The 22,540-nt window shown below is 30.7% G+C and overlaps 1 protein-coding gene across 8 annotated transcripts in view; it reads right to left on the bottom strand.

The window, feature by feature from the left end:
* LOC107445534 (transducin-like enhancer protein 4) overlaps window positions 1-22,540 on the bottom strand; it is a 279,713-nt gene that overhangs the window by 93,544 nt on the left and 163,629 nt on the right. For all 8 annotated transcript variants that reach the window (XM_043042558.2, XM_043042559.2, XM_043042552.2 and 5 more), the window contains one exon: window positions 15,268-15,342. In XM_043042558.2, coding sequence (XP_042898492.1) covers window positions 15,268-15,342 — 75 coding nt within the window. The remainder of the gene's footprint in view (window positions 1-15,267; window positions 15,343-22,540) is intronic.

The raw sequence follows: 22,540 nt of genomic DNA, 5'->3' as shown, positions 1-22,540 counted from the left end.
TTCTACTTCTCGAGAACAAAGGCGTTAATAAAATGATTCCAAAATCTATTTGCACGGAGTAGATGAGACAATATTTCATTCTATTTCATTAAAATATGAGAATTGATTTAAAATGAATTTGTCATCATATTACGTGATGTCATAATAGAGAGAGGTATTGACAGTTACTATGATGACAGGATGTGGTCTACCACTCTTTGTTATTGATGACAATGATGATGCCTAAAGGGCTGAAATTTGAAACACAAATTATTTATAAATGCCCTATAAATTAGTAAGTCATATTAAGTAGTAAGGCTAGTTTTTGTGACTCTTTTGTCATATGAAATAAGAAACCCATAGAGTACAATAAGTTATTTTTATAACTATTGTGAGTCTGCATGTTTTTTGTAACAGTTAGGTTAAGTTTTGTACAGTTTTGTTGAGACCTCTGTGCTGTTAGTTAAAATGGTGCAAAACTGTATTACGAAGGAAATTATATTACGAATATATATTAAGATATATTAATTATTTATATATTAGTTATTTATACATAAATTATTTATATTATTAATAAATATATTTACATTTATTATTTATAGATATTATATATATAATTATTATCTATATTACGAAGAATATTATTTTTTATTTCTTTTATGTTGAAAGGAAATTATTAATAATTTCTTGTCATTGATGATAATGATGATGCCTAAAGTGATGAAATTTAAAAGACATAAGCTATTTATAAATGTTTTGTATACATAGAATCAATGCTACTTTAGCAGTTCTTATACCATGTGAGATAAAACACCATTAGGGAATAATATGCTGTTTTTATAACTGTTAAGAGTCTATGTGAGCTTTTCACAACTGCTAGGTTAATTTTGTCCATCTTTAAATCGAACCCTCTGTGATGTTAGTTAAAATGGTACAAAATTATAATATGAAGAAACTACACAATTTAAGCGATTCGATTACTAATTTGCATTTTTTTAAAAATTTTGTTTGATTTCATGTTGATAGGAAATTATTGGGCACCGTTTGTCGTTGATGTCAATGATGATATTTAAAGTTATGAAATTTGTAATATATAAGCTATTTATAAAATAGCTAATAATAAGCTATTTATAAATACAGAATTAAGGCTGTTTTTCGGTATTTCTTACTTCATTAAATAAAATTTATTAGCGAATCATTAATAATATATCTTTATGACTGTTGTTAGTCTAAGTTTTGCCCATCTTTAGATAGATCCCTCTATGGGGGTAATTAAAATGTCGCAAAATTGCAATATTTATGTAAATAAATAAATCCGTAGTTTTCTTGAAAACGACCCAATTACTAATTAGTATTTTTTGTTCGTCTTTTTTCTTTTACTTTTCAATATTTTGAGGGCTTGAGTTTAATAATACCCAAAGATATTTAATCCATATCATTAATTGAAAACTATTAGATCTATTAATCCGTTATTAATCCAGATTCCGTTATAGGTGCTTATTTCACAAATGTATCAACTATTCCTTGACTGAAGGGAAAAAAATAAGCCAGCTGCAAATGCTTAAACAAAATGATTTTAAAATCAACAACAGATGACATGGTGGCTCAGGGGATAGAGCGCACGCCTCCTAATTGACCCGGGTTCCAATCCCAACGATGGCTGTTTGATACGAATTCTGCACCCTGCTCACACCGACCACAGTGCTGACGTAAAATATCCTCCGTTGTAGTAAAGTCTCCTTGCCGTCACGCTAACCATGGGAGATTTCCGAGGTTTACCACTCCATGTAACGCAAATGCGGGTTAGTCCCCTCAAAAAATTCTCAAAAAAGCAAATCATTTGATTCAGGAGTTACCTTGTCTTCTAGATTGGGTCCAAAATTACAAGGCTACGGAGTTTCTGTGGAGTCTTTAACTCAAAATTGTGTTGGCTGTTTAACAACTGTAATAAAATATAAAATAAAATCAGCTACAGATCGACCCGAGAACTAGCTTGCATTTTCTTTTAATTCTTCTATTTTTCAAACATTTGCGATCTAATGACTATCAATTCATCAATTATTGATCAAATTCATCAATCTATCGCTCTATCAGTTTGAAGCTAATGCCAAAGCAAAAAAGGTTTATAAATTCTGCATATTGATATTTGCGTAGTAAATTAGTAAATAATTAGATGTACACCGACTACCGATTTCTAAAATAAATATTTATCAGCGAAACTAAGCAACTAACAGGGCAATGAAAGATGAGAAGAGTTAAGCAAGCTGCAAAAATTTACACAGAGAAGTTCTTCGACAATAGGTCGGCTCGAGTACTTATTCCCATTTTCTCTTCTTTTTTTCTTCTTTTTTTTATACCTCCGCAAGTTTTTATGGTCGGAGAACTACAAGTACAAGTTCACGCTCGTGTCTTGTAACGCAAAGTTACGACAGTTTCTCCGCTCAATAACCCACATCGGAATAACCTTCGATTGCTATCCCTTTCCTCACCCTCACCACCCACGCTATTTTATAAAAAAAAAAGGGAAGCAGGGGGAATAAAAATTTTTTTTCTTCCCTTCGGCGCATCAAGAAAAATAAAATTTTATCCCCACCCGAGAGAAAGAAGAGGGAAATAAAGAAAAAATAGGGAAAAAGGCGACAAGAGACTTTCAGTCTTGGGTCAGACATCCCTTCTCTTTTGAAGAGCGCTCTATCTCCCTTCCCGACCCCTCACCCTCTCTGGGTGATGGCACCCACCCCTCCTCTTATACTCAGTAGGGGCGGTCTGGTTGTTCTACTCCCCCCGCCCTGCAGCACCAAAAGATCCATAAAAACGGTTCGGTTCATGCATCATATTCTCCTCCTTCTCGCGGGGGTGGGGATGCTTGGGAGAGGGATGCGACAAAAAAATGGAAGTAAATGGAGGGAATATGGAGGAGTGTCTGACTTTGGTGATGGGATGTGTAGGAGGGGATCGAGAAATAAAGTGGCATGGAAAAAAGGGGTTCGGGGGCATATAAAGGGGGGGGGGTCCGGGTTAAACGAGAGGGAAAAATGCAAGCGTAGAAGAAGAATTATGGAAAATAGATCATGGAATGATTCCATAGCTGAACTAGACCATCAGTTGGGGATTTTTATTCCCCACCCCTTGCATCGCCTGTTTTTTATTTACTTTTTTATGTGTATATGTGTGCGTGAGTACGTGCGGTGATGATGATGATGGAATGGGGGGATTTAAGGGGGATGGAATTGGAAGCGAACGTTTTCCGGATCAGAGCTGGGCTTCACATAACACCCATCAAAAGAGCGATGCTGAGCTATTTAAGAAAAAAGTCGTGAGGGGGGATGTAAAATAAGGGGGTGTGCTTCCATTCAATTATGCCTTTTAATTATGTAATGACGTAAAAAGCTTCACAGCCACGGGATTTTTTTCCTTCTATTTTTCTCTTAGTTTTTATTCTCCCACCCCACCAGCCAATACTCCCCTAGGAATAGGAAAAATACATATTTTTTTTTTGTGCGTATAAGCACTATGTTCTTTCGCTGTAAAGATATGATATTGAATAAATTACTGAAAGATCAATTAATAATCCGCCAGCAAAACAAAATATTCAATTAAAATTCAAATTAATATTGTTTTTTAACTAAGTAAATGTTTCTTGAAAAGTTGTTTTTATCTTGAGCAAAGTTAATTTTTAATTTATAAAATACAAAATTCTACTTCTCGAGAAATTGAATTTTTTACATGGCACACTATATTAAACATTTATTACGAAAACAGCACTTTTATAATGAATATTTTTATTTTTAGTTCGCATAAAATTTCCAAAAGATGTTTTTCATAATATGCATAATTTATACCAACCAAAATAAATAAAAACAAGGTATGTCTGTTTACCGATTGATAACATTTCAGTTGGCCATGTTTTTCCAAATCAAAACAACACTTAGAGAATTCAACACATGATTTTGATCCCTGTTCGATTAAAAGTTTAAAACCCTTCACTCACATCAACTAGGGTTTCTACGGTAATAATAGCAGGCATAATTAAAAACTCAACAAATGATTTCGAGTCTTGTCAATTGATAACATAAGTTTAATAGCCAAGCTGGTGTTAACGCCAACTAAATTATTGAACCAGAACTCAACACCCATTGCTCTATTTGCTTTAACACAACACTAACATGAAGGTATTTAGTCAGAAAGAAATTGAGCAAGATAATATGATACGCCTGATAAATTTTTACTATCGGTTGCCGGCTTCTTCCCTAGACATAGCACTCTTAACTAAGAATTTGGCAAGTCCCGATTAGATGAAAAGTCAGATAATGTAGCTGATGACAGTATCAACCAGAGTATTGCACCAGAAATATCCATCTCCGAAATCTCAACTAGCTTACATAAAACACTAACACGAGAGTACTTAGCCAAAGTGAGATTGAAAAAGAACAACTGACTGTTAACGATGGATGCATTTTTCTTCATTAGTTTTTCTTCATCAGTTCAGCATTCAGTCTGCTTTTTCCTAAATCAACGTAAGAAAGTTCAACACGTGATTTCGACCCTCGTAAAAATTATATGTTTCATACCCTAGCTAATATCAACACCACTTAGGGTATTGAATCAAAACTCTTTAACACCTTAACTTCAATATAAGTTTAATACACTAACATGAGAGCATTTTGTCAAAATGATATTGAAGAAGAACATGATGGTCTGATTGTTAACTGCAATACAACCGTATTACACTAACATGAGAGCATTTTGTCAAAATGAAATAGTCTTCTATTTCCTTTCAAGATGGCCTGATTGTTAACGACGGATGCATTATTCTTTGTCGGTTGCTTTTCGGTTTATTGTACCTTCTCTAGCCATAGCACAGGCTTAACTAATAAAATTCGAAGGTGATTTTGATTTCTAAGCTATGAAAAGTTTAATACCCTAGCCTGGTTCTTATAAGCATCAACTAGGGTATTGAACCAGAACTCTTCAATATCGAAGCTTTTATAGGTTCTGCACAACACTAACATGAAAAGAAAACAATTAGTCAAAATGATAACTAGAATGATTCGAATTTGATTTAATTTGATAGAAAACGTAGCACTAGAAGAGCTGCACTAAGAATAAACTGGTTAACGTCAGGGATTTATACTAGTTCCATACAATACATATTTCTTTTCAACAAGTATTTGAGAATTGTTGAAAATCTGAAAGAATTCATCTTATAACTATTATTAACTCTATAGTGTAGTTTTCCAATAGTTCAGTATACGTCAACTATGAAATCAATTTTTATTATTTCTATTTATTTTATTTATATTTAGTGTCAGATACTTAGTCTTGCACTGTTATTATAGGTAATTAAATAAGCAGAGTAATAAAATTTCTCTATTGTATTTGGAGGAAACTTAAAACATATGAAATTAATTCTTGTTAACACTGGAGAGCAATTTTTTTCTTTTGCAGGAGATTTTTGAACAGATCAATATTGAAATTGATTTCTCTTCACCAGTTACAGTTTTTATGCAATTCAATAATATATTCTTTACCAGGATATTTTGAAACTCACTCGAGTGAGTACTAAGTATACCCACTTCTCTACTACTTAAGGAGTGGTAGGAAAAAGGCTATTGTACATTTCAGTTTATGATGCGATTTATTAAGATTATATGTTTTCTGTCTACATGTTTTCTGTCTTAAGGATAATTTTCTAAGGAGCAGATAAGCGTATATGTTCCATGTATTTAAACCTATAGATCCTTTATAAACTAGTACATTCAGACAAAAAATAAACTAATTTCAAAACATTATTTTGAAAAATTTTGTTTTTCGCTTTCTGAACAAAACTAATTTCATTTTTGAAATTCCCACACTCGAATTAGATAAAGTCAAGTACTTGCTACAGAATATTTGTTCCTCAGTGTTTAACGGATGTATATAGGACATTAAGTAAAAACTACAACAAAATGTATTAATTACATTTTTTAATAATATCTCAACATATGACATGAGATCTTTACTTAAATGTGCAATTAAATAATGTAAAAAGGATTTTGAAAAAAGCATCCATTAAATATTTTGCTCTTAATAGTAACGTTTAAATATTTCTTTTAACACATTAGTCTTCTCTAAGTTAAGTCAATTTAGTTAGAAAAGATGATTTTAAGTCGCTTTCAATCCATTTCCTGTTATCTTGAAATAGGTTAATGCAAAGTAACTTTTAGGATATTAGTCTTTAAAGCACAGAGGACCTGGAGGGCGAATTTTATTTCAAGGACTTTCCGAATCACTTAAAAAAAAGGGATCCCGTAAGAGAAGTGAAAATTAAATCCTTTGAGAAGATAAAAGGTGAAGATTTTATCATCGTTTTTATCCAACATTATTTTACAGTCTCTTAACAACAGGGGAAAAGTGCAAGCTAAGCCCAAGCGCAAAAAACACGTAAAAAGAAGTAAAGTGAAAAGTATTTCCTAACAGCTATATGAAGTGAAAAGACATATATGATCTTAAAAAAATGTTCAGAATTTTTTTTTTGAAAAATTGAATAAATATAATGAAATTGTAGAAAGACTTAAAGTTGGAGAGTGAATGGAAGTAGATGCAAAAAAAAAATTCTTATATATGTGAGTAAAATCAAACTACTTGATTATTAAACAATAAGCAATAATAATTTCCCTTTTTTTCCACCAAAAATTGAGGAGACTTCGGCATTAACGTTTTAAAAAAAGTTTATTTCTTACTTTTTTTAACGTTAAATATAGTTTTATAATTTTTTAAAAATATTTTGTTCCATTTTGCTTTTAATTTGCGAATTGTTCTTTTTAACAGCCTTTTCTTGAAACTATAAATAAAAATTATATTTGCTCTAATACTGCTGTTTGAATTTCGGGAATCTGGTACATTTTCCCGATATTCGGTTGTCGTCAGCTCGATTGCAAAACATTCACGTTTGCCCAAAATCTCATTGGTTCAACAGTGGATAAGCCTGATAAAAAAAATACAAAAATCTTAACTGATTCACAGATATAATTGATCGAATTAATCATTAATTTTACTCTCTGCAATATTACCCTTTCATTGTTAAATTAAATACAAAATTCCTTTATTAAATAAAAAAATACTCCTTTAAAATGCAAAAAGATTAATAAAATAATTAAAAAAAAAGCAAAATATTAAAAAAATTTATAAATACATAGATAAAATTTTTATTAATTAATTTATTATTATATTATATAATTAAATATACAAGTATAATTACATGACAGCCGTATCGAGAAAACGCATCCGTCGGGAAAGTAAATTGTCAAGCTAAATGCACAGTGCGAAAAAAAAAAAAAAAAACGGACCACCCTGAATAACTTTTGTTTTTAATGCGGATTTTCACGTTCTAGGACTGAATCTTAATGGTTCGAAGAGGTGACCTCAAGAATGTTAATTAATTAGTGCAGACGATATTTTAAGTTACAAAAGCAGACACAAAAACGTACTTACTCTGAATAAAAAATACCTTTTTCTCAACGGATTTGGATTTCTAACCTTCGAAATATAGGGGGGAAGCCGTAATCTGGGAAATATGGTCCCAATAATTGGATCAGGAGAGCTCTCCAAAGTTTGGACCCCTTAATGTTAATTTTACTTTTTGCGTATTTCGATTTATCTCGCGAAATTTTTAAGGAATTGGAAAATTTACACAATTATTAAATTAGTTTATCCAAAGATGCAAAAAATACCATTTAGTAAATATTTATTATTTTTTATAATTTTATATTAAAATTGTTTATTTTTAAAACAAGAANTATATCTATATATATATATATATATTTAGTGTTTATTTAGTGTTTGAGTGCTTAAGCAAAAACGTTTTGACGATGACAAACAAAAATTTTCGTACAGAATTTTTATCAACATATTTATGAAATGAATAAGTTATTACTGAGGAAAAAATTCTCGACTGAATAAGAATGCTTAGAAACTGTTTCTTAAAAATAATATTCTTAATATTAAAAACAACATTTACTAAAATTTTCAAGGAAGCGTGTTAACAATATAAAAACTTATACACTAGTTAATGCTTAAGCAGATATAACAATTTATTCAAAAAAAATAAAGTCCTAAAAAAAGAATAAATGCGAACTAAAATCTATTTTGAAATTGTTTAATTGCAAGAACTAGTTAAAACTTTACGTAATACATATACAAAGAAAGATAATTTTACATTTTAAATGATTTCCTTAAAATTTTCGCGATAGAGCATGGAATAAAATAAAAACCATTAATATTACATCAACCTAATGCTTGTTTAATGTACCGTTATAAATCAAAACCGTAAGTGAGTAACATATGCGGTTTTTGATAAGTATTAATGATCATAGCCACAACCAATATATCACTTTGTGAGCAAAAATGATACAAAAACCCGAATAAAATACTGTTTAAATGATTTGATTTTTCTCAAGTGCTATTCTAAACTATAAGTCATTAATGGATAAGTATTTGTTTGAACTGTTTCCTCCTCTCTCTGTTTATTGTTTGAAAAATAAAACACAGATAGTAAAACTAAAAAAATCACGATTCGGAATTCGAAATTGTATCTTCAGAGTAAAATAATAATAATAATAAAAAAATTCCCTACAAAATCCCCTTCCAATAATTTTTCCTTTCCTCAATTGTTCATGCTGTGCTTGTATTTACTGCTTTTGTGCTTATTTAAGGTGCACTTTCCATATCTAGAAGAGCCTATCTCAGGCGAAGCTGAAACGAATTGGAAACTGGGACTTCATGAGTATAAACATTAGTGCTGTGTGAGTCAGAGAAGAGATAGAAAACAGGAATGCTATGCTTCAACGAATATTGAAGAGCTTACTTCAGTTACTTGGCAGAAAAAACAAGTGCAGAGAATTGAAAAACAGATTCAAAAATACAGTTTATGGCTTTAGTGATGTAAGTCGGAAGTGATTTGTTGGAGAAGAGAATGAGGAAAATATGACTTTTCCGAAAGAGAAGACTTTTATATGATTTGAAAAATGTTGAGGCCAATACGATTAAGGAATGTTTAAAAAAAATTCAGGACAGAACATAAGAATTATCATAAGATAACGATTAAAATTGTGTCATTTGATTAGACACAATTGATTAGGATACATTTTGATTAGACATAATTTATTAGGATTCATTTTGATTAGACATAATTGATTAGGATTCATTTTGATTAGACATAATTGATTAGGATACATTTTGATTAGACATAATTGATTAGGATACATTTTGACTAGACATAATTGATTAGGATACATTTTGATTAGATATAATTGATTAGGATACATTTTGATTAGACATAATTGATTCTGATACATTTTGATTAGACATAACTGATTAGAATACATTTTGATTAGACATAATTGAGAAAATTTTACAGAATAACTAAAAAGCAGTAGTAGTAAACTTTGTATATTTAAAGTGAACTTTTCTGTGTTTGTATTTCCTGCTTTGGTGCCTATTTAAGAAGCACTTTACCCAGCTAGTGTCTTCTGCTTTTGTACTATATATTGCAGATGCACATTTCCTTGTTTTTATTTACTACTTTTGAGCTTAATTAGGTGCACTTTTCTCTGCTAGTATCTTCTGCTTATATATTGTACAATTAAAATGTACTTTTCCTTACTTGCATTGCTGCTTTTGTGATTATTTAAGGCGCAATTTACTCTGCTATTATCCTTTGCTTATGTTTTGCGTATTTAGGGTGCACTTTTTTTTGGCTTGCATTTACAGCTTTTGCTCTTATTTCAGGTGCACTTTACCCTGCTATTATCCTCAGCTCAAATGCTAATTTAAGGAGCATTTCGCCGTAAATGTACCTAATGATTTTGTGCTTATTTAAAGTACACTTCTTCGTGCTTGTGCATTCCGTTTCTGTGCTTACTTAAATTGAACTTCGTGATGTCATTTCCAATTTTGTGTTTATTTATGGTGTACTTTGCTGTGCTTATATTTACTGTGCTCTTTACATATTTATGTGCTCTTTACATATGTAGAAAAGGCCTATCTCAGGGGAAGATGAAAGTAATTGGAAACAGACACTTTATGAGTATAGACATTAATGCTGTATGAGTTAGATAGTCATAGAAAACAAGAATTCTATGCTTCAACGTCGCTTAATTAACACTAGGTTGCTTAAAGGAAGTCATTTTGACTGCTTTTTCATTTGCAAAAAATGTGCAAAGAATAATGCATAAATAAATATTTTCCTTCCAAGTGAAGTAAATTTTTTTATTGTTAATATTTAATAATAACTTGTTATATAACCGTAAATAATATAAAAAATATTAAAAATTAATTAAACAAATTTCTTTACATGTTAGTTACTCTTTCACAATGCAGTCATTTTGACTGCTTTTGGGCAATATAGGTATATACTAAGTTTCAAACTTTCTAGCGTTAAGTTTGGTTTAATTAACCAATTTAAATAAATATCAGTATATTCTAAGAAGTATTATATGATAAGATATATTTGTATAATAAGCAACACATAACAGAAAGCAATTTTCCTCAAAAATAAATTTTGTTTCATAAGGTTTCTGAAATTTCTATTTTAGCGTTTATAGCATTAGAAATAAAATAGTTGGAACAATGGAAATAAAATAGTTGTCCAGCGATTTTTTTCCAAATAAATCGTGATGCACTTACGTAGTTTTTTTTTCATTTGTATGGCAGTGATAATTGGTGTAGCTTTTATAGGTACAAATGTGCTAATATTGGCACAATGTAATAAATTAGCACAATGTAATAAATTAGCATATTTGATACCTGTTAAATCTGCCTCAAGCCTAAGAAGCTGCAATATAGATATCACGAAAGAAGTTTTTATACGGTACTTCCAAAGGGATAAGCATCGGAGAAAAACCGCGTTATTGCGGTAAATTTTGACTATCACAAATTAGCATCGAACAACAGCATCGTGCCAAATGATTCTAAATACAGTTAATCTTTATTTTGAGGGGATGAACTACTAAAACGTGTTTTGCTTAATCTAATAATGTACAGTGCTGACGTAAAATATCCTCTGTGGAAGGCGGATTCTAGGTTACAGTCTTCGTGACGTCAGACTAACCATGGGAGGTTTACATCGTTTTCCACAAAGGCAAATTTCTCCCTATACTTGATCCAGGAGTTCCATTATCTTCTGGATTGGGTTCAAAATTATAAGACTGCGGAGTTGAACAATATCAGTCGTAAACCCAAAACATTGGGTCGGCTGTTCAACAACGGTTATAAAATCTATTAATTTAAAGCCAATGAATTTAAAAAATAAAATTAAAAAATGACTTTTAAATTTTTTTTTGCACTGGTAGTCTTGTGCAGGATTTAGTAGCGTCGCTCAATACTGATATGCTGATTGCCTATTTTTTTCCGACCCGTCCAAAGAAGGGGAAATCAGCTAAGCACTTATAAAGCTAAGCACTAATAGTATAACTAATAGCTCTTATAAAGCTAAGCTCTTGTTATACTTATATACATTAGTTATACATGCATTACTATATGGATTATTTAGATTTGCATTACCAATACTGACATAAAAAACCGGTAAAACTATAAAGTGAAATAATTACAAGCGAGAAAAAAAACTTTTACACTTTTTATTTATTTATATTGTCTTTTTTTTTATATTTAGTAAAACCGGAAATTAAACAAAACTATATAAGAATAAAACAAAACTATATAAGAATTACAATTCTAAAGGACAATATCATGCATGCATTAAGTCACTCTATCGAGTAGAATTCGATCCCTTAGGATGAGGCCACTTGGAAAATATTAATTTAGGGGAGCCGTCATCCTATATATTTTTTTCTCGAATATTTTTTCACTCTTTTTTACTCGTTTAAGCGTAGAAAATGAACAAAATGTCTTTTTTTTTTCTTTTCCCGTCCCCTCAAAACCTACCAATTTACTTTTATTTTTTTTGAATTTTTTGTTCTCTCGATTTTTTTTTTCCCGAAAAAGTTTTTCTCCCGTTCGGTTACGATACCGTACCGCGAAATGTAACGGAGCGTTAAAATTGTTTCCTGGTATGACCACGGGGAGAAGGTTTGATAGGGGTGATAGTTTGTAGGTAATTTGAAGTGAAAATGGGGGGAGAGAAAGGGGAGTTTCATCAGGCTGTGAAATATGAGAGATAAAAAGAAAAAAAGGGAACCTATCAAATGTTGGGGAGAGAAAAATCGTTTTTAATTTAGAGAATTATGTGCATCGTGAATGAGGTCTGTATTTTTATTTATATACTTACAGAATACATTAAATTTTTTATTATACTAATGAATCAGAAAGGTATGGAATTGAGGCCAAGATTTCGTAGATTAATCATGGATTTTAACGGAGTGAAAAATCGCAAATACTTTAGGATTTGTTATAATTAATTTAATTATAAATTAAATTATTTATTTACTCATATTAAATTTATTTGCACGAAAAGATATTAGTAATGTATAACAACACACGGGGAATAAATCTTTCGAGTGGTAGATTTCGCAGATATTATGGATTTTAATGGAATGAAAAAAATTTAATTCACTTTAGGATTGATTATAATTAACGTAAGTATCAATTAAATAATTTCTTTTTTTACAGAAATTAAACTGGATTTGCATTAAAGGATATTAGTAATGTATAATAACACTGGGGAGCAAATCTTTTGCTGAATTTATGCAAATGCTTGATATTGCTTAATTAAGTGTGGGGTTTTCAAATTTGTAATCAATTTCGTTCTTAAAGCTACAGATTTTTTTTATTCTTAAAAATGACATTTTCAGTCTATTTTCTGTCAAAATATACAAGTTTAAAAACGTTATAAATAACAGGGGATCGCGTAAAGTTGCGACAAGCTTCTAAGGGAGTTAGGGCATCATCAGGATTAAAATTGCATAAAAATCTATGCTCGAAAATGTCGTCACGTAGTGCTAGGGACGCTTAACTATTATGACATGTTTAGCACACGAAAAGACCTTTCATAATAAGGAAGCGTCTTCAGCTGCGTATGACGACATTCTCGGGTATAGATTTCTATGCAATTTTAATCTTGACGAAGAGCCCTAATTCCCCTAGAAGCTTATCGCAACTTTTATGCGACTCCCTGTTACATATAACGTTTTTAAATTTGCACATTTCGACAAAAATAGACAAAGAATGTAATTTAAAAAATAACTAGAGCTTGTAGAGAGAATCCGATTGCAGATTTGAAATCGCTTAAAGTAAAAGTATCTACGATTTGTTAAAAACAGAAAACCAAGATTGTTTTTTATGTTAATCCAACAATAATGATTTAAAACCAGTGTAAAAGCCATGTATAAACATAATACGACTTACAAGGCTTATTATAGGAACATTCATAAAATAAATTTACTCTTATAAAATCCCTTTAGATAAAATTGGAAAAAAACCATTTCTAAAACAACGATTAGAAGAATGAATGAAATTTAGGAATCCACAGAAAATTTTGTGAGGGTGAAAAAGAAACCAAAAGCTGTGACGAAACTTGACGCAGTGATGAATGTGAAAACCACTAGCCTAAGCATCCTTTCAACAAGAGCAGAGGAGCAAAATAATTTAATATGCCGTGTCCTCTTGTAAAAGATGAAGGAACAAATGAAGGATTACATCCCAGCCCAATAATACGGCAACGAGGGATTGGAGATGAGGATGCTATTAATCGTGATGGAATCAAGAAGATGAATTATCGTCAAGATCTCTCATCTCTGTGTCATCTCCTTCTATTCCGTAAGAGATGCTCCAGGAGAAAATAAGTAAAAAAAAATTGGAACGAGATTATAATAAATACTTCGAAAGGGTTTGGTTCGAAATATCTGTTCAATTAGATATTTTAGGATACATCTGCGTTTCGGAGGGTGGAGAGATTGATCATAAAATAATATAAAACTGATTAAATTATTCTTGAATAGAATCTATGTTTAGAGAGTTTGGTCGTACAAAGATTTTAGTTCAAACTGTATTGTTATCTACGTTTTCGTTTTTATTAAGAGTTAAATGCAGGTATTAAAGTTAATTAAGTTATTTTCAACTAACACTATTGCTCAATACTTTTTAACTTTTTTTTTTAATAATTTAAGACTAATAAAAATAAAAGTGTTTACTGCTTACATGCTAAAACTCTAAGCATTATGTACCTATCAAATTTTAAAAGGTATTTTTTTTTTGTATTAAAGTATGATAAAATGTGATTTAAGAATGATATATATATATATATATTGTTATTATTATTATAAAATTTTTTTTTTGTGGAATGCTTTACAAAATATATTTATTTGCTGTTGCATCGATAAAAAACGCGAATTTTATTTATTTCATATTTTTTAAGGTATAAAGCACTGTGACGAATTAAAAAAAATACTTTTTTATTTTTACAAAGGTTGAAATGCTCAAAAAAAAATTTTTTTTTTGAAAATAAAATGCTTAAATCTATGTGCTTAACAAAAATTAAGCACAAAATCTGTTGACGAGAATATGCGTTAGGAATTGACATACTCAAACTTCCTTTTCATTATATTTTAAATTAAAACTTACATAAACTTTCTTTAAAAATTTGCTATCAAAATTTGGTGGAATTTATTAGTATACGTTGCATGTTATGTATATACGAAATAAGTTCGATATTATTTAATTTGATGAAGCAGTTAGTTTATATAGTACATTGTATTCTAAATAAGTTATATGAAGTTTTAGTCCTTTAATTGACTACATTTTCCTTTTAATATCCGTCGTTGAACAGTCGACCCAATTTTAAGTTTATGACGAACAATGTTCAACCCCATAGCCTTGTAATTTTGAACCCAATCCAGAAGACAAGGGAACTCCTGGATCAAATATTGGGTAAAACATGCCTTCGTGGAGGACTTTTTGATGGAACTAACCCTTATTTGCGCTACATGAAGAGGAAAACCACGAAAACCTCCCACGGTTAGCTTAACAGCAAGGGGTCTCTAACTCATGATCTACCACCGAGGATATTTCACGTCAGCATTGTGGTCGGTCTGAAAAATGAAAAAGTAGCTTTTCATAAATATTCAGCTTTTTTATTCTTTAATCATGCTGTCTCTTAACTACTCTACATGCTGATAAGCCAGGCGGTCGTGCTTGAAAAAAATAAAAAGATTTTAAAAAAATTCTTGTTAATTAATCGAATAAGAAAAATTTAACTTCGATACATCTAATCTGTTGGTAAAAGTATGAAAAATTCCATTCTTTCATTCCATTCTCAAAGAAAAATCAAATGATGAATAAAAATATCGAACTTACCCCGACAATAGCATTAAGTTCAGTCATAGTGACTTGTTTTGCGCGTTCCACCGCAGCAGCTACTTGTTGCTGATGCTGAAAAAATTATTATTATTATTAGTTTTTCAGTCATATTTAATAGATCTTCTTTTGGGCAGATAATATAAACAAAATAAGTTTGATTAACTTTTATTTGCTGAAATTTATTAGCATACATTGAATATAGTATCCAAAATAAGTCACAGTTGCTTATACTTAATGGAACCGATTAGTTATCTTGCATGTAACATCCGAAATAAGTTCTAGAATTTTTTTTGTTGATGAAATTGATTAGAATAGATTGATTATAGCATAAGGAATAGGTCTTGAAAATTTTCTAAATGATATATATTAATATTAGTTGTGTAACGAGCCCTCATCCCCTTCATCTCAGAAAACTATCCCTAGAGGGCGCCGCTGGCGCAACAGAAGTAATAACTTTTTATTATTTTAAAAAACTTAAAAACAGTAGAAGTAGATGTAATGTTACNTAAAAAGTTGAATGTAGAATTATCTGAAATCAGTTGTAAGGAATTTTATCTGAAGAAAATTATTAATGAATATTGTACAAAGTATACGAAAAAAAAAACCCATGTGATTTTTCTTGCTAGAGCCGATTAGTATAATTGCACACAATATCCGAAAAAAGTTCTAGGAAATTTTGATGAAATTGATTAGAATAGATTGATCAATGTATAAGAAATAAGTGTAGAATTTTTTTTATGAAATATTTTAATATTAGTAGAATNGGCGGTCTAAAGGTAAGTGGAACATTTTCCACAATTCATATTGAAAACAGGAATTCATTTTAGATTGAACAAGTTGTATGTAAAAAGTTGAATGTAGAATTATCTGAAATCAGTTGTAAGGAATTTTATCTGAAGAAAATTATTAATGAATATTGTACAAAGTATACGGAAAAAAAAATCAATGTGATTTTTCTTGCTAGAGCCGATTAGTATAATTGCACATAGTATCCGAAAAAAGTTCTAGGAAATTTTGATGAAATTGATTAGAATAGATTGATCACAGTATAAGAAATAAGTGTAGAATTTTTTTTATGAAATATTTTAATATTAGTAGAATGTAGCAACTGAAATAAATTGTAAGGAATTTTATTCGAAGAAAACTATTAGTATACATTGCACAAAGTACACGAAAAAAATCCTAGGAGATTTTACTTACTAGAGCCGATTAGTATAATTGCATATAGTATCCGAAAAAGTTCTGGGAAATTTTGATGAAATTGATTAGAATAGATTGATCACAGTATAAGAAATAAGTGTAGAATTTTTTTTATGAAATATTTTAATATTAGTAGAATGTAGCAACTGAAATAAATTGTAAGGAATTTTATCCGAAGAAAACTATTAGCATACATTGCACAAAGTATACGAAAAAAATCCTAGGAGATTTTACTTACTAGAGCCGATTAGTATAATTGCATAGAGTATCCGAAAAAAGTTCTAAGAAATTTTGATGAAATTGATTAGAATAGATTGATCACAGTATAAGAAATAGGTGTAGAATTTTTTTTATGAAATATTTTAATATTAGTAGAATGTAGCAACTGAAATAAATTGTAAGGAATTTTATCCGAAGAAAACTATTAGCATACATTGCACAAAGTATACGAAAAAAATCCTAGGAGATTTTACTTACTAGAGCCGATTAGTATAATTGCATAGAGTATCCGAAAAAAGTTCTAAGAAATTTTGATGAAATTGATTAGAATAGATTGATCACAGTATAAGAAATAGGTGTAGAATTTTTTTTATGAAATATTTTAATATTAGTTGAATGTAGCATCTGAAATAAGTTTATTTGATGAAAATTATTATACATTGCATATAGAATACAAAAAAAGTCCCAGGAGATTTTACTTGATAGAATCAAATAGTTTAATTGCATATATGATCCGAAATAAACTCTATTAAAATTTTTTGATGAGAATTATTCGAATACATTGACTAAAGAATCTAAAATTTAAGAAATTCTACTTGATACAATAGTATTAACAGCATATACGATCCAAAATAAGTTGAAGGAAATTTTATCTGAGGAGATTTATTAGCATACGTAGTATATATCATATACTAGATCATAATCATAGTAATAGATATCTTAATATATAGTAAGTTTTAGATTTCAGCCCAAAAAGAACTTAAAAATTATGCAAAAGAAAATGCATATGTACTCTGAATTCGTAGATATTGGAATTATAATTAAGGTATATTTGATCAAAATGATATAAAAGACATCATAATATCTCTGATTTCACCTCAAAAAGAACTTAAAGATTGATTATGCATTCTGAATAAGTAGATATTGGAATTATAATTGAAAACAAACTAATTATTTCCGTAGCGTCTTCATAAATAAATTATTGCCTGCCTTTAAACTCATTTCGATTATTTTTACATGAAAACAAGAGAATTTGCACACCGAACAAAATCAATAGCATGGTAGCCTTCAAAGTTGACACAGAAACTATCCCTTCGAATTTACTGTAGCCGTTTCCTCTAATTCCGCCAGATTCATTCGAACATAAGCTAAATCTTTAATTCAGACTTAAGTCTCCGACGTACCGGATTGGCGACTTAATTCAAATGGCTGTTCATGAATTTGCATTCTTTAAGCCCATTTAATACCAAAGACTCGAGCCAAGAATCGCAGAAGTTCGGATGTAGCCATTGCATAATTATACAGTTTTGGTATCGAAAACGAATTTCAGCCCTCATTTTCTTAACATACGCAACCTTGCGTTGTAGATTTGCTCGCGATGAATAGAAGTACAATAGGATTTAATGTAAAATAGAGTACGTCTGGAGATTTAACGATATTGCATCCTAAAGTCAAAGGAAATGAATATTGAAATTGTTAACAAAGCTTTTGTTGAATTGTGTTTATGTCATATTGATTTCAATATAGAAAGTATAACATATTTATAATTAACTGTTATGTCTGCAAATACGGTAGTTGTAAATATTTCATACCATAACTGTGAAATATTTATTCGAAGAGTGATAGTTATTTGAACTAATTACAATTATTCATTAAACTCATACCTCCTACAGGACAAAACGTTGAAATAACACAACAGGAAGAACTTCAGTAATATTTGTTAAATACAAAACTATTTCAAAAAGTTTTAAAACCGGATCAAAGATATTTAAACAATGATTTCCAAAAATATTTTAACGATAATTTCCTAAAAATACTTAAAAAGGATGAATTCTTTAAATTGTTTATACAAAAATCCACGCAATACAAAATTACATTTTAGATAAGTAACTTTTATAACATTAATTAGATATGAAATAGTTTCAAAAAGTCTCAGGAAAGTCCCCGAAATCTTTTAAGAATAATGCCATAAAATATTTCATCGATAATATCCCAAAACTGTTTTAACACGGTGAATTATATAATTATATATTTAGGGGTATTATAAAAAATAATGTAAAACTACGGCATTATTATACAAGTAAGGAATATATAGGCAACACCTAATGATATTTTAAGCGTGATTTCATGACGTTGCACAGTTATTCATTAAATTGTTCATTCTAACACCATGTATAAGTTACTTTTACTTTATGTTATAGTTTACCATGTATAGTTTACTATGATAAGTTACTTTTGTTATATTTATTTGGTAACAAATCATCCCATAAAGTCCCAAATTACTAAAATATTTTAACAATGATACCCAAAATTATTACAACGATGATATTCCATAAAAGGTTTAAAAATATTGAGTATTAAATAAACATATTAGAAGGGGGATATTATAGAAAATAATATAAAATAATGGTATTGCATAGGCAGAGAATATATGAACATCTAGAGATTAATGTCTATGGGTAATCCATGTCCAAATAGATTTTCATTTATTTTATAATCGGCGTAGAACATCCGACTATCAATGTTTAACTCTGTAGCCTTGTAGTTTTGAACCCAAACCAGAAGACAAGGAAACTCCTGGATGAAGCATTGGGGCTAACTAGCCTTCGCGGAGGACTTTATGATGGAGCTTACCCACATTTCCGTTACATAGAGAAGAAAACCACGAAAGCCTCCAATAGTTAGCCCAACGGCAAGGGGATTCAAACCCACCATCCGTCTATCACTGAGAATATTTTACGTCAGCACTGTGGTCGGTGCGAGTAGGGAGAAGAATTCATATGAACCAGCAACCGCTGAGATTCGAATCTGGGCAACCTCAAACGCTCTATCCCCTGAGCCACTGCTACTCAAATAGATGACTTGAAAAAACAGAGTTAACATACGAATAACTAACAAATACAGGCGACAAAAGGAGTTCTTTAACGAATTAGCGTATATCCGTCTTGGTAAATAATTTTTAAATGTTTATCAGTTTGGTTCTCGAAATAATTTTAACAAAAAACTTTTTTAATAATTATCTGATAATTATTTCCACAAATCATTTGATGCAACTAATTATAGAAACTTTTTATAACTTAATCTGAAAATTAGCTTGTGAGACTTGCCCCCTCTAATTCAGAGATAATTTACAACAGCATTATTGCCTGATTAAAGTACAGGCATGCCTGTATGCTTGTGGCATGCTTGTCTATAACTGGAGATAATTAATTACAATACTGTGTGGGATTATCGATGTGTGGGATTGTTAATGAACAGTACGACTTGTAAGATTTAAGCATTTGATGTGTCTACCGCTAAAGAAAATTTATAACAACAAACAGGCTATCACATGGTCGAAGAATTTACCTGTAATTCGTCTACCACTGAAGATAATTTCTAACAAAACTGTGCTGGTTTGATGGTTGGTTTCAAGACCTTTAGACTTTAATTTGTAGGCCTTTAAGACTTTAATAAATAAACCTCTGAGATAATTTATAAGAGCATTTAATATAAGGTCAGAGAATAGGAAGACCTCGTCTACCACTGAGAGATATTATATAACAGTGCTGTGTTAGTTGATAAACTTTGTCTATGAGCAGATCTGTAAGAATCTAAATCTTCATCAGTACACTATTTTATAACAGCAATAGCATTTTTGCTGAATCAAAGAATGAACGAATAACTGTAAGTGATTCGTCTACCTATGGAGTTAATTTGAACAAAACCATGATGTTTTGAAGCTTGGTCAAAAAATTCGACAGTAAGACTCGAACTCTTGTTTTGTCTACCACTGGGAGCAATTTTAAATAACATTGCGACAATGTATCACATGTTCAAAGAATTTGCTTCTTAAAATATAAATGATGATTCAATATACCACTGGCATATTTTTGTTGTTGTTGGCTGATCAGTTGGCTGATTTTGCGCCAAATCAGAAAACAGGCCAGTAAGAATTTATTTGCTTATTAACATATTGATGCATATAAAGCCGGAGATACTTTATATTTGCAACTAGATTAGGAGCAGTATACGTTGCAAACTGCTGGATTCGAACCTTCATCAGAAGTAAGTGCCTTGTGCCTTTACAAAGAACACCGTAAAAATTGTTTGTAAACTAAAAAAGTGAGCAATCTAATAACTATTATTTAACTATGGGATTTTCTTTACTAATAACTATGATTTAATTCGTATTTCACACTCTTAACAAATTATATAAAAAATAAAAAAGAGACAAAGCTCGAGGTAAATGACATTTTAAATCATATAATTAGATACCATATTCTCTGCTAAAAGGCACATCACTTACTTTAAACGATTTGGAAAATGCCATCCAAAATTTATTCCGATTCTTCAATCTCAACCTGGTATTTTAATCGACTGAAATTTCAATTGAAGGGGAAGGCTTTGAAAATTCCTGCAGCTGATTTCGAATGAGAACCACTTCAACAAAGCTCCATCCCCTTTTCCAAGTATATTTAAAACGAACCAACTCCAGAGCCACGTGGGGTTGGGGAGAGATCGAATTCCAGGCAAACAAATCCTAGCAAGCGACATACAAAGAAATCACCCCGAGTGGGATTCTAGTCTAGCGACGATGTTTATCCTACATAGTTTTCCCCCGAAAGGGCCCCGGGGCAGATGCCCCGTCTGTGGCAAGGGAATCTTTTCCTGACGCTGACTTTGATTACAGGGAGAAAGGAATTTGCGGATATGGACTAAGGGCTAGTCCTGATATTTCGAAGGAAGATGAAGGACTAAATCAGAGAAAATTGTAAGACTTGAAAGGTTTGGTCGGTATTTTCTCCAGGCTCTCGACCACCCCATCTCTTAAAATTTGGGATGAAAATAGATGGAAAGATAAAAGGATAGGGGAAATAGAGATAGCACAAGATTCCAGGTATTCAAGAAGTTTTGAAATTGAAAAGAGAGGACGGGAAATTAATTTTGAGTGACCTTCTCTCCTCAGAGATAAGTCAGGGGAATACGGGGGATGAAGTGTCTGGACTCATAGACATTTTATTAATATCCTTGCTCTTTTGAGTGTACAGATAGATCTCTATATAGTTAAGAAAGTTTTAGTTTGTAAAGGATTATTATTATAATTATTTTGCACAGAAAACCCTACTCATTGAGGATTCAAAAATGAATATTAGTTTAATCTTTTATTTACTTTGAAGTACCTCTTTCAATATTTATAATGAATGGAAGGCGATAATAAAACTGTTTTAAAGAAAGTCAGAATTTGTAAAACACAATTATCACAACTTATTCATAATTCAAATTTCTCAAGATTTGAAAAACATTTGTAGTTGTTGTTGTTGTAGGCCATTAAAACAAGGGGAGTGACAGTTTTTGTTTTGCAGTGGCGCCATCTATGGCCAAGAATTCGACTTCTACCACACTTATACGTCACACCCGTTTATAGGGCGGACCCATTTATACAACCATTCATTCATCCACAGATCGTAATTTTGACCTGAAACAGAAAATGATCAATCTCCAATTCAGTATTACTAGAGGTATAATTTGCTATGGGAACATAGAGTATTTTGTGACCCGACATATTTAACGAGCACCAGTCACCATTTACTACACGAGGAGTCTTCGGCCGACTGGATTTGTACTCCCGTTCTCACAAAGGTGAGTCAAGCGTCCTGCCAACCAGGCCATCCTGGCCCCAAAGGCATTTGTATTTATCACAATTTGAAAAAAATTTAAAACTTTATATTAGAATTTCTCTCCTCATTGAAATAAGATTTATTTGCGCAGGCTTTAATATACTTTCTTTAACACTTAAAAAGTGAAGATTGGCCAAATCACTAAGTTATAAACTCAAACAAAATGTTGGATTTAAGAACCTCGACAAAGC

Source organism: Parasteatoda tepidariorum, chromosome 7 (genome assembly GCF_043381705.1).
Source record: "Parasteatoda tepidariorum isolate YZ-2023 chromosome 7, CAS_Ptep_4.0, whole genome shotgun sequence".
NCBI classification, from domain to species: domain Eukaryota; kingdom Metazoa; phylum Arthropoda; class Arachnida; order Araneae; family Theridiidae; genus Parasteatoda; species Parasteatoda tepidariorum.
Note: the sequence above shows the minus strand (reverse complement) of the source record. Positions and strands in the feature narration are given on the sequence as shown.